Source organism: Danaus plexippus, chromosome 6 (genome assembly GCF_018135715.1).
Source record: "Danaus plexippus chromosome 6, MEX_DaPlex, whole genome shotgun sequence".
NCBI classification, from domain to species: Eukaryota; Metazoa; Arthropoda; class Insecta; order Lepidoptera; family Nymphalidae; genus Danaus; species Danaus plexippus.
Window position 1 is genome coordinate 7921235 of NC_083540.1, and position 12824 is coordinate 7934058.

Below are 12824 nucleotides of genomic sequence, written 5' to 3' on the forward strand. Positions count from 1 at the left end.
GTAAACGTCAAGTACTGACAAAAAACTTTGGCATTTGGTTTTAATATATTAAACTGTCAATTATTTATTATTTCAAGTCATAGAGGACTAGGTGTTATGAAAATTTTTGTATTGGAAAAAGGGAAATAAATATCGCAATGTTAGGCCGTCAATGTAATAAATTAAGGTCGTCTGTAAAGGTCATATCTTGTAGTAAAATTGCCTATAGTAATAAAGTTAACTTACAGAAATCGTGTTTTTTACTAGGCTCATCAAAAAGGTTATGTTTCGATTTGTTTGTAAATAAATTATAACTTATAATACAAATTTTGCACAACTATTCCCATTTTGCACTGAATGAGTATATAAATATTTCCCTGCAGGTTTTTAGGAAATCAAAATCCAATAAGCAAAAGTGACATATTCGTGTCTGCTGGACCCACAAATAAAAACGTTGTAGGAGGAAATAAAAGAAGTAGAATATCCTCTGTGGAATTTCTTGAAAAACTAATAGCTGGAATATCAACAGACATACACCAAAAAAATAGGGTTTATAAAAATGATTTTATTAGAGTCATAGATAAAATTAAAGAAACTAATATGTCATCAAGAAAGCAAGGGTTGCTACTTATAAAATGTTGCACAGAACTAATGCCTGATGAAATGCCATCGACCAGAATGGCTTTAGTCCAAGAGTTATGGAATGCTATTAAGTAAGTTACAGAGGAATTAAATGGTACTGCTTATTTATGTTTCCATATTACTATTGTATCAAAAGTTTTTTCTTTGCATAAATATGCTTCCTGATAACATTATCTACATAGAGAATGTTTGTTGTATGGATAGAATTATGTATATATTTTTTCATATTAAACCTTCACAGACCTCATACCACTTTTGATGTTGAGCATTACAATGAATTGCTGAGAGTATATATTGCAAACAATAAAAAACTTGTAGTCAGTAAGTTTATTGGCGAAATGGGTGCTGTGAAACCTAATTTGACTACATTCGAACTGATCCTAAGGACTCTTGGAGAGGTAAAAGTTGAATTTAGATGTCACTATCTTATATAATTTATTAATAATTTTTCCTAACTAGTAGGTACCTGTAATAGAACAGTTTGAAACTAATTTTATTAAAGACTTGCACTTATGATGACAAACATTTATTTAAAATATTTTCTTTGAGAGAAGCAATTCTGTTTATATAAAATTATAATATTAATGATAACTCAGAATAAAAATGTTGATAGGCCGGAGACATCAATCAGTGTACTGAGGTTATTTCTAATATGAAAGCCCAAGGACTGCCAGCGACTGAAAATGTATTTAACTCATTAATAATTTGTCATGGAAAATCTGGGTAAGGCTTAGTAATAATAATTTTATGTTAATTTGCAGTACAATTAGATGAACTGTGAATGATAATGTGTGTGTGTGTGTAAAAAATTATATGAATTATTTTATTATTATTATTCTATATACTACGCTAAGAAATATATACTTCATAGGAATTTAGATAATATCCCTGAAATTTTAACAATGATGAAATCTCTGCAACTGGACTACTCTGTCAATACATATACAGCAATCGCTAGAGCATATGGATGGAATAAAAAGAACCAACAACTTATAAAGGAAATGAATACAGCCGTAAAAAACGGAATTACTTTTGGGGAGGTCCATATTATGGATATAGTAAAAACCTTGGCATTTGTTGGAAATCATGTTTCTATACCGGAGGTAACTTATTTGCATATAAGTTGAAAGTAGGGAGTAGTGAAAAGTATAAAATATTTTTCAATATGCTAATAAACATGAAAGAAACGGAATAAATTAAGAGCACAGTATGAGTTAAAATATGTGGAATGTATAAATTGATCAACAATTTGCTGTTTTTATATTCTTCTGTATTTTAATATTCATTAAAAATTTTAGGTGCTTAAGTATCTGCCTAGACAGATTTTAGAATCTCCATCTATTACTCCTACAATGCAGAGTGTGGCAACCCTACTGGTATTTCAAAGTCACCCGATGGCAGCCCTGGAAATATACAAAATTTTACCATTACCTTCTTTCGGACCAAAGGATGATATGGGACTACATGGAAGGAGTTTAGTTCGAGATTGTGTAAAGGCCTCAACAGTATGTTCCACACACTTTAACTGTTTAAAAATTCTGAAGTGATTAATTTGATAGGATTGTATAATGACTATATGCTATTTTCAATAATTAATTGCTAATGGTCTCCTCTATATTAATCATGTTTTGGTTTTTTGGTGAGCATTTACTTATTTAACAAAATCATACAGCTAGTGACATGTAATTGTGTATTTTAAGCATTTTTGTTTAAGAAGTAATAATTTTTATTTTCAGCCATCCAGCGTAATAGCATTAATATCGCAAGAGCTTATGTCGTCCGGTCGAAACGCTATAGCTCTGCAGAACGCAGCCGAAGCGGCTTTGCAGTTAGGAAAAGTTCCCTTAGCTTTGGACTTGTTTACACGAATGAAGCAGTTCGGGATGCCTGTTAGACCACACTACTTCTGGCCGATATTGCTGCAAACATCTAAAACTTATGGAGAGAAAGGTTAGTGAAATAAAAAGTATCTTTTCAATATTTATAGAAAAGATATATGTAGGATCAAGATACAACTTTATAATCTTGTAATGAATCTACAGTATTTTTATCACCAGATAGTACTTCACCAAAGAAGAAAAATAGTACATTTTATTTATTTTCTAGGCGTAATGAACACTTTATCAACAATGTCAGAAATGGAAGTCAAACCGGACTATGAGACTATCATGGACTATACACTGCCTTATGTCAGTTTCACCTCACCACAGAACTTAATGAAGAAGTTTCAAGAGGCAGGTCTAACAGTGACCAGTGTATTGACCCCTATGATGGTCACCTTACTAAATACAGGACAAGTCAGAGCTGCCAGTGAGATATGTATGTATTATTAATTATACATATTTTGTATCTGTATTTGTAACAGGCACACTAGGATTTTTTTTTTCTGTTTCTTGCAAATTGGGAGTTCTTAAGGCAAGATTAAGTCTACATCTAAAATAGTGTATTTATTAGATATAGATTTCTACTTACTATCAGATTTGATGCTACTTTAGTATAAGTAAGTACTTAATTAAAATTTTAAAAGAAGTTCTCTGTTTTGCACCATTTAGGTCGAAATCCTGGCTGGATAATAGGTGTATGTGGACTATTTACTTAAACTTTTTTTCCAAAAATACAATATTAAAATTTTGTTACAAATACATATGATCATTGATGTTTATATCTAGGTGAACTGTTTGATGGGAAGGTAGATGCAGAGTTAGTCATTAAACCTTTATTAAAAGGTTTCTTAATAAGCTCCGATATAAAGTCTGTTATACATATATTAGAAGATATAACAGCTAAGGCTCTGGACAAGAAAAAAGATTGGGTCGGACGGTTTTTGTGTGCCCTCATAAAAAATAAGAGAGTCAAAGAGGATTTTCCCGACATTCTGAGTATTGTTAAGGTACTAATATAATATATGTGTCAATGAATACTCTAACATAATGAACACAGTACAACACTATCATAAACAGTTTTTAATTATCAACTTTTGATGACCTTGAAAACAAACATTTAGTTATCTTTATTTAATGAAACAGGATTCAAGTAGAAGTTATTTTCTAATCTTACACATTTACCTGAAATTCATCTGAAAATTATTATACTAATTTTTTAATATAAGTAATTGGAAAAAGGGGGCAATTAGTGGAAAGGAGACATCTTGTCTACTGTTGACTTTATAAATAATAAAGAGGATTTTTTTATTCCAATATTTATTTAATAATATTAAAATATTCATTTTACAAAAAAAAAAAAAATATTTTAGTTGTTAACATTTAATACCAAATTATTGTGATAATAAACACGATTCAATTTAAATCTTTGTTTAATGTATTTACAACTTTTATCTTGTTTCAATGGCTTAGCAAAGTCTACGTGTAATTTTTTGTTTAACAATTGTTATTTTAAATTAAAAAATATTAATTAGAGTTTATCTAGGCGCTGCAAGGGAAAGGAATTAAAATATCAACATCAGCTGCCGACTATTGCTTGTCCCGTATACCGGAACATCCCAAGAAGGAACTCATTGACAGTTTTAAAGAGGCTCTGGTGAATATAACCGACGAAAGATTAGTCGATGAAGGAGAGATGTTCGTGCAACAGATTCAGCACCCGGTGAGATGGTCTACTGATATTTTGACATCTGCATTAATTTACATGCAACATTCTAACACATTGTTTTGAAATCTTTTAGAAGCAAATGAACGAAGAGGCCTTGTCTGCTCACCTGGTGGAGCTTGAATCTAAGGGGATGAACACACGGGGCGTCCTGCGGAAACTGTTGCAGCAGTACTGCAGGTCTGGAAATCTGGCTGCCGCGAGGGAGATTCTGGAAAAGTGCGAGAGGGAGGGGGTAAAGTCACAAGGATTTTTTTTCTATTTGGGATTTTTAAGTTGGGACACATTTTAGATTTTTATATGATTATTGTAAGTGTTAAAAAAAGGTAATATTTTTATTTGACATAGTATAACAGCGATCACACCAAAGTTAATAACATATTATATTTATAATAATTTCAATCAAATGAATCGGAGGGACAGTTTAGTTATGTCATCTTTCTATTATAATTCTTTAAGGAACAGTCAACTTCACATTGATGTCAGCACACAACAAAAAAGTTACATACCTTAGTGGTTCTATATGTCATAAACAACCCATAAAATTCTACGTCATACCTCACGAAATTCTTTGTACTCTAGATTACCTGCCACTTAATATGAACATATATTTTAGGTGTTCCTATCAGCTGGAATGAAAGCATCAATATTCGATCTTCACGTGAAACAGGGGGAGTTGGATATGGCTGAATTGGTGTTAGCGGATTTGAACAAATCATCACCAAATTTTACTTTGGATGAATACAAAGTCATAGACTTCGCGACCCTCATGGTATATAGAAAGAAAATCGACAAGGCTTTCGAGTTAATCAACGAGCAGTCGAGAAAGCGGTTAGCCATTGATTTCATTCATGTCGACTTTCCTTTGGATATACTATAACAAATAATCCATATATAATATATATCATCCCTCCACATACTTTCATTTGATTTCTAATATGAATAACGTAAGAGGTAAGGTCCGGTCAATACTTCCCAGGCATATAACTGGTGGACGTAATCTCTCAATGAACTGTTGGCGGCTGATGGACGCGGTAGCGGCTCAAGGCTCAGTGACTGAGGCCAGGCGGATGTTCACTCTGCTTACTTCCTTACGTTACTGCAAACCCTCGAACACACTTCTGGGACCACTAGTACGAGCTCATCTAAAGAAGTAGGACATACTCTAATTATGTCTATACAAGTCTCGTATATAAAGTTTAAATCTAAACACTCAATCTAAGTTTCAATCAAATCTATTTTGCTGTGAAAAAAAGCCTTTTTTCATTGAAATAAATTTATATTGCACGAAATTAAATGGAAGGCTTAGAATAAAGCGTATATCAACTCGTCCTTGTTACTCTTTCGTACTCCACAAAAGTCGCATAGGACGTTATTCTTATATACCTACTAATGTTTTTTTTATTTTTTTGCAGCGGTGACTTGGAACAGGCGGTACAGGAGTTCGTAAGTCTGGCGGAAAAATACAAAAAGACTCCCTTGAAACACGAGTTGCTCTGTAAAGTTTTGCTGGCTATGAACGAGGGAAAATCTGAAGAAAGGTTCATAAGTAACGAGCAATCAAACGGGAAACTAAACAAATTAGCTCAAACTATACTCAATGTGGACAGACAAGTCCACGGGGCGAGTGATGTTCAGGTAAGATAGGCGATAATAAATTCTAGACAGTAGAATGTGATGTTGTTGCTGGGTTAAAATTAAAATTTCTGATATCAGACGCCCTAAGTCTAAGACTATAAGTGAAGTTTGTTGCAAAACCCCAAAGCTGATGTGACATTCTAACATTGACAAACTATAAAATTGTATTTTATTTTATTTCAATTACCAACGATGCCATTTAATTCATAATTCAAATGAAAAATATAAACAATCTTGTTTCTGCCAGCTTCTCGTCCGCGTGGACTTCGAAGTTGGACTTAAAAATAGATGTATAATTTTCGTTAAAATAATAGTTAATTTAGCCAACTGGCAGCGACATCTATACTCTGTGTCACGTTACTTCATGCCATAGACAACTGCGTATAATGCCTAATCCTGTGTAGACTACGCTGAATGTGGCAACAATTTTAGCATGTGTCTGATTTCTAAGCTACATTTCTGAAAAATTACATCAAAATTCACTAAGTAGTTTTTTGCTTGAAAGAGCAAAAAACGTCCACACATCCTCTCAATTTTGACTATTTATAATGTTAATAATATTATAGTAGCTTTTTAATAAGCTTACACTAAAAACATTATTACAATGTTATTACTTGAACACACTAGTGTAATAATCTTTGTTAAGATAACAGTTTAAAAGCCCAGTTCATGACAGGTAACCCTAATAGCGGCGCTAGCGGATGTGGGTTACAAGATGACACTCCGAAAAATTTTCCTAGACCCTACTACGAAGTTCCATCCGGATGCTTTGCTAAGACATTGCGAGAGATTCGCGGATGAGAAGAAAATTCACGCGTTGGAAGCCATCGCTGATACCTCCAAAGACCTGAGACATGTCCATATTGAAGAGATTTATAACCTGATCCTGGATATATATCGTGAGTTGGAAATATATACGTATATAACGTGTAACAATATAAAGACAGTTTTGTCCAAAATTGATAAAAAATAGTAAATAATCCAAATATTACGTCTATATTGTTTCGACTAAAAAAAGACGGTGACTTTGTTTTTCAGAACGAGAAGACAATTGCAAGGACGCCTTAACATTATTCTACAAAATGCAAGAAAACGACATAGAACCCTCCAAGAAGTTCATAGAGAATATTTGTTCGCTATTCAAGTCCAATAATAAACTCGTGCCGCCGGATGTAGCGCTGATTAGAGACAAACTAACAAAAGGCGCCTCTAAGAAAGCTGTCTAGGATTAAAATTGTCAAAATTATCATATAGAAAATGTGAATTATTAGTAATATCTGTGATATTATTTATTACATGTTGTTTAGTGAAAGCTTTTGTTTTATTTCAATTGTTTATTTATTATAAACTGGTAACAACTAGGCAATTATTAGTAAGGCTTATTATTTAGATCTTCAATAATCTTTTTGTTTAAAGCCGCGAGTTCAGCAAAAGCTTCCTTTTTAATGGGTTCGTAATCCGCTTTAAGAGTTATAGAAGCTATGTCCTCTTCTAGAATAGTCTTTCTATTTTCTAGTTGGGCAAGTCGCTCTTCCAGAATGTTCAATTTCGCGTACATTTCGTTACCATCCAAACTCTCCTGTGAAATAAAAGTTTATTGAATATCAACTCCTATAGATATTCTGAATCTCATCCGTGGTAATTGTTCACCTGTAGTTTTTTGAGTTTATTTGTGGCCTCAACAACGGCGCTATCTGTTGGCCCAATTTTTTCTTTGAGTTGTCTTAGTTCGTTTTGCAGTACTTTCTTTTGCTCCTCACCTAGCATAAAACATCATGGTTATAGAGACGATGAAGAGATTTGTATATATCCATCATCCATGTATAAAAAATATCATATGAGAAAAATTTTATACAAGGAATTAGCCTTTAATCTACCTTCATCTCGTAACTTTTCCAAATCGGTTAAAGTTATGAGTTCTTCCTTCATGATTTTAGTTTTCTCTGGGAGGGTTTGCAATTCTGTAGCGAGTCGCTCCCGTGTTGCCTCAACCTGTAAAACGTCAGGAACACAATTTAAATGGTTTTTTTTTTTAAATTATATATAAAAAATATTAAATATTTTTCAGTCCTAACCTTTTTTAGGTTACTCTGAAACCTTTCATAATCTTTCATCAGACTTTCAATAGAATGCTTGCTTTCGTCATAGGTCGCTGAATAACCATCTTTTTGCTTCAATGAATCAATTTCACTCAAGTCCAGATCTATATTTGAACTGCTGTGTTCTAAAGCAAAAACAATATCTTTTTCCAATTGCTCAATTTTTTCTTGTTCCTTCTTTAAGTTTTCTTCATAAGTAGTCATAAACACGTCCATTGTTTCCTCTCTTTTCTTTAGCTCTCTGTATTTTTGGTGACGTTCCGAGTTACCTTCCTCAAGGTCCTTGAGTTTAAAAAAAAATATAGTACCTCACGAGATATTTAAAATACGTAACAAATAACAAGATAGAACCTGCTCTGATTGTTCAATCAATTCCTGTACTTTTCGAATTTGCTCTTTAACATTAGCAGCGTTGCTATCTAGAGATGTGATTGCAGCATTATCTTCCCTGACCTATGGCAAAAAAAATAACAGCTTTTTTTAATAAGTTTACGCGACGGCTAAAGGAATTAAATAAATGTTCAAATACAAATAGTGTTAAGTACTAGTTCATGGAAAAAATATTTGATTGCATCAAAATCTCATATTGTATATGGTCTTTTGTCGAATCATTTAGGAAATTGCACATAATATTTCAGAAATTCATTGAAGTTTTGAAGGTGTATTAAATTCTTTATGAGTATTTGTAGAAATATAGTTTACCCAGAATCCCAAAGTAGAGTGCAAATATATTGTGGCTTACCTGCGCCAATAATTTCTCACGTTCCGTTTGCGGGTCTAATCTGTTACTCATTTCATCTTTTAGATTGTCTCGTTTCTCTTCTGCGGCCGCGAGCCGTCGGTGTAATTCAAGTAAATGAAGTTTAATCTATGTAGACATACAAAGCAGATTATATTTTTAAGAAATCTTCATAAAAATAATCGATCACGGTCAAAATTATTTTAGACAAAGTCAATCAATTTCAACAATGATATAAAGAAATTGTTATAAATATAACATTTTCCATAGCGAGAAAATATATATATATTTTTATATACGTTTTTATAACAATATTAGTTATATAAAAGCACCTGAGAGCCAGCAATTTCCTTACTAAACTCCTCTTTTTCTTTGTTAAGGTGATCGCATTGGTTTCTTGCTTGTTCCACTTCATCCCTTAATGCTGCTGCAGTTGCTTCCAACTGACTGTATTGTTCTTTCTGTTCTGGAGTCATTTCTGATAGTAGATGTGATACAGAAGTTTGTTCCTGCAATAACAAATAAGCTCTGACGCCTCGTTATGATAATCCACAGTTAAATTAGTGTTTTCAAGAACCTTTTCCATTTGTTCTCTTAGTTGACGCAATTGATTCTCCTTTCTCTGTTTTTCCATGAAAATTTGCTCAACTTCTTCCTGCAACCTCTTATTATTAACTTCTAGTTCCTTTGTTTGTTCTTCAACTGAAAGCTTTGAAGCCTCGCCATTGGCAACCCGAATAGCAGTGTTGTAATCTGCTAGACGTCCTTGTAAATCTGGGTGAATTAACGAACTATTGTTGTTTACTTTGTTAAGACTCAAAATATGGTCCCGTTATAAGTTTTGTTTGATTCTTTGGTACAATATAATAATCTATGAAACCTTTAGATCTTATTGAGTTTAACATATGTGTTCTTAGTCGTATAATTAATAATGTTTTTACAAAAAGGTACCTGTCAACTCCTGGGCCAGTTCCCTGACTCTCTTTTCGTAGTGTTTCTTCGCCGACCTCTCCCTTTCCCCAGCATCCGCTTGTTCCGTAAGTCGTGCAATTTCTGCTTTCATTTCCCTCACTTTGACTTGCATTAATTCTTCCCAGTATCGTTTGTCTTGTAGCTGACGGGTACGGAACCCGCGAGCAGTGCTTGTTCGGAGTCCTGATATACCCTGCTGCGTTATTGGTCTATCAATCTGAAATTGATTATGTACATCTTGTATAGACATTTATGTTAACAAGGTAACGTTATTTTATCTTCGTAATGAGAATGCCGTTTGACAGTGAGTGAAAGAAAAATGGCTTATAAGAAAGAAAAGGAATAGTAAAATCTTTATTTTGACTGAATGAACAAGTGTGATTGCATTTCCAAAATACACCATCTTGCTTATTGCGTTATACAATTTCTATATAAATCATACCATAGAAAATCCGGTCATGGCGGTGGGTTGACGGCTAGCTGTAGGAGGCGCTGGCCCAAAACCAGCTGTCGAAAGTCGCGAGGCGGTGCCCCCTCTGTACGCTGATGTAGGCCTCATAGTTCCACTTCTAAAGATTAGCAAGAAACAATAGACTATGCATTTGAAGATCGTCAAATACCAATTTTTTTTAAATATGTATATATTTTAGGGCACCTCGATACTGTTGATCCACTATTAGTGTATTCTCGGAATCCCCTCCTTGATACTGGACGAGGTACGTCCGTTCGACAGCCCGTTCCTGTCCGATCTGTACTACACTCAGAAAAATCCATAATAATTATCAGATAAACTTTTACACGTATAACTGGATTAAGGACACGTTTACGGCCACGCGCAATGAGTTTGTTGTTTATTAGTTGTTATGGAAACCGAGTAATGAATGTCAAAAAATGAATCCAATATAAAAAAGTGGAGTAAGACAAATTCAACGCTATATTGAAAAATTATATTATAATAAGTTACAATATATAAAAGGTTCACGTTGGACAAAACATTCCACAAGTTTAGTGTGAATAGCTGAAATTGAATAAATATAGCCATAGCTTTGATAAAAGTAAAGGAAAAATACAGTTAAAGCCTCATATTTTTAATTCCAAACAATAAAAATACGAGTATGTACATATATACAGGCACTGAGTTTTTTTTTTAAGTTTACATAAATAAAGTAATACATGATGAGATCTAAGATTTTCGCGAGTATTCATTTAAATGAAACTAGTATTATTCGGATTTACTACGCGGATTTTATTATTTAAAAACAACATAATCCCGACGTTTCGGTTACTTTGCAGCAACCGTGATCACGGGCAGACGACGTGTAGTAAATCCGAATAATACTAGTTTCATTTAAGTAATACATGGTCCAAAGATTTTAATTATTTATAGAGATAATGAAAATACGTGTCTTATTTTATAGTACATAAATTTAGAATTAACCTTCTTTAAGTAGTATTAATAAAATAAAAATGTTATTATTATAAGTATATATTTACTGAAATTTTAATGAGCTGATATAAGTTATCACCTTTTTAGAGAATTTATTAAGTATAAACAATAATTAATTTTAAACATATAGGTATATATAAACGCCTAACTCATACTATATCTGAAAACAGGGCATAAAATTGATTAAATATTAAATTTGGACGAAGAGAAGAGTTTGAACGTTCAATGTTTATTATTTAAGTTGAATATTAATTTTATTTCTTACCTTGATAGATAAGAATCGTCAGCATTCTCGTCGAAGTGAGAAAGAATATCTTGACCATTTACTAAATTATCAAAAAAATCCATTATCTTCTCTTCTAGACTGACTTAGGTTTAATAATACTTGTTTATCCGTAGCATTGAAAACTTGTCATATTGCGGTACAAGCAAAATACGATGACCTCTCAGGTCTTTTTTAATGAGCTATTAGAATTTTACAAATTAAATTTTTTTCTGCTTCCATAAAACAAGTAAGACAAACATATCCATTTTTATCATTCATAATTAAATTCAGGTGTAGGCGATGATATTATTATTATTAACCTAACTTAGAATTGGAAAGCATTTTCATTTCTACCTATATTTTTAAAAACTTGCATTATGTTATTTATCTACTAGCTGTTGTCCGCGGCTCCGCCCGCGTGTTGGTCGCTTTTCGCATAACAATATATATATCAAATAAAATGATAATATACAGAAAAGAGATGATAACAAATGATAGACAACCACAACCAACAAACAATAATGAATTATCGAACCGCATGGTAGTCATTACACAGCGGAGTATCTTAACACCGCGATCTAGGTTGATGACGTATTTTATCAACGCCATCTATCGAGCGCAATGTTCAAGCGCGCACTGCGTTATTTGTTATTTTTGTTACCTCTCATAAGTTTTTATATTAAGATTGACATATATTAGAAGTAATTACCTATTAACTAATAGATAATATATAACAAATCAATACTAAGTTGTAGTGTTTAATATTTTTGAAGCTGTGCTTGAAGTAAATTATCAATTGACCATAACTTCTTTTTCCCTTAACCGATTTTGACGAAACAAAGTTTTGACAATGCTCCTAATTATATGTAATCCAACTGTGAAAATCAAATCCGTTGAGCAGTTTAGAAGTTGTAACGTACCAGACAGACAGACAAAAATTCCAAAAATTGTTTTTTTTTGGTTTCTATGACTCTTCTTTAATCGCCTCCTATCAGTTTTTTGGAAAAATATTTAATGTACAGACATTCGATTTTTACTGTCTTATTATGTGTATGTATATATTGTAAGGTTCACGGTTCATACACGGTTTTCATTATTATCTTTGCCTAGATATAGTAAGTTTGATGAAAACAAATCTAGTGGTAGAATTCAAATGGAAAATTCTGTTATTTCATTTTATGAATCACACATTTTTAATATACATCTTTTCATGACTTGTTTTGATAGTTTTAATTATTACAAATATCATCATTATTTAATAGAGCACTAATTAAGTCTAAGTCAACTTTTAAGTTTTAAATTATGGTATACCGAAAACGTAGGTATTTATTTCTTACGAAAGCATGTTATGTTGACAATGTTTTGTTCCATATAAAAAGATTTCCGGTCATTTAAAATATTTGGTAAAATTGTCCGTTGTTAATATTAAGTATGTGA

General features: G+C 32.4%; 2 protein-coding genes across 2 annotated transcripts; one reads left to right on the forward strand and one right to left on the reverse strand.

Annotated features, from left to right (window-relative positions):
• Positions 1-61: 61 nt before the first annotated feature.
• On the forward strand, positions 62-7177 carry LOC116778927 (leucine-rich PPR motif-containing protein, mitochondrial-like). The gene is made up of 16 exons (XM_032673024.2): positions 62-259; positions 363-692; positions 863-1019; positions 1235-1344; positions 1493-1724; positions 1920-2126; positions 2358-2571; positions 2728-2940; positions 3291-3511; positions 4048-4224; positions 4304-4462; positions 4844-5058; positions 5207-5380; positions 5643-5865; positions 6542-6764; positions 6904-7177. The coding sequence occupies exons 1-16, from the start codon at positions 138-140 to the stop codon at positions 7089-7091; spliced, it is 3165 nt and encodes a 1054-aa protein (XP_032528915.2). The 5' UTR covers positions 62-137; the 3' UTR covers positions 7092-7177.
• A 17-nt stretch (positions 7178-7194) lies between these two features.
• On the reverse strand, positions 7195-10566 carry LOC116779262 (intraflagellar transport protein 74 homolog). The gene is made up of 11 exons (XM_061529825.1): positions 10331-10566; positions 10118-10244; positions 9655-9892; positions 9281-9477; positions 9036-9212; positions 8707-8832; positions 8316-8417; positions 7941-8246; positions 7743-7857; positions 7516-7625; positions 7195-7444 (listed from the first exon to the last, which is right to left on the reverse strand). Exons 1-11 carry the CDS (start codon positions 10447-10449, stop codon positions 7235-7237), a joined length of 1827 nt encoding a protein of 608 aa, XP_061385809.1. The 5' UTR covers positions 10450-10566; the 3' UTR covers positions 7195-7234.
• Positions 10567-12824: the final 2258 nt, after the last annotated feature.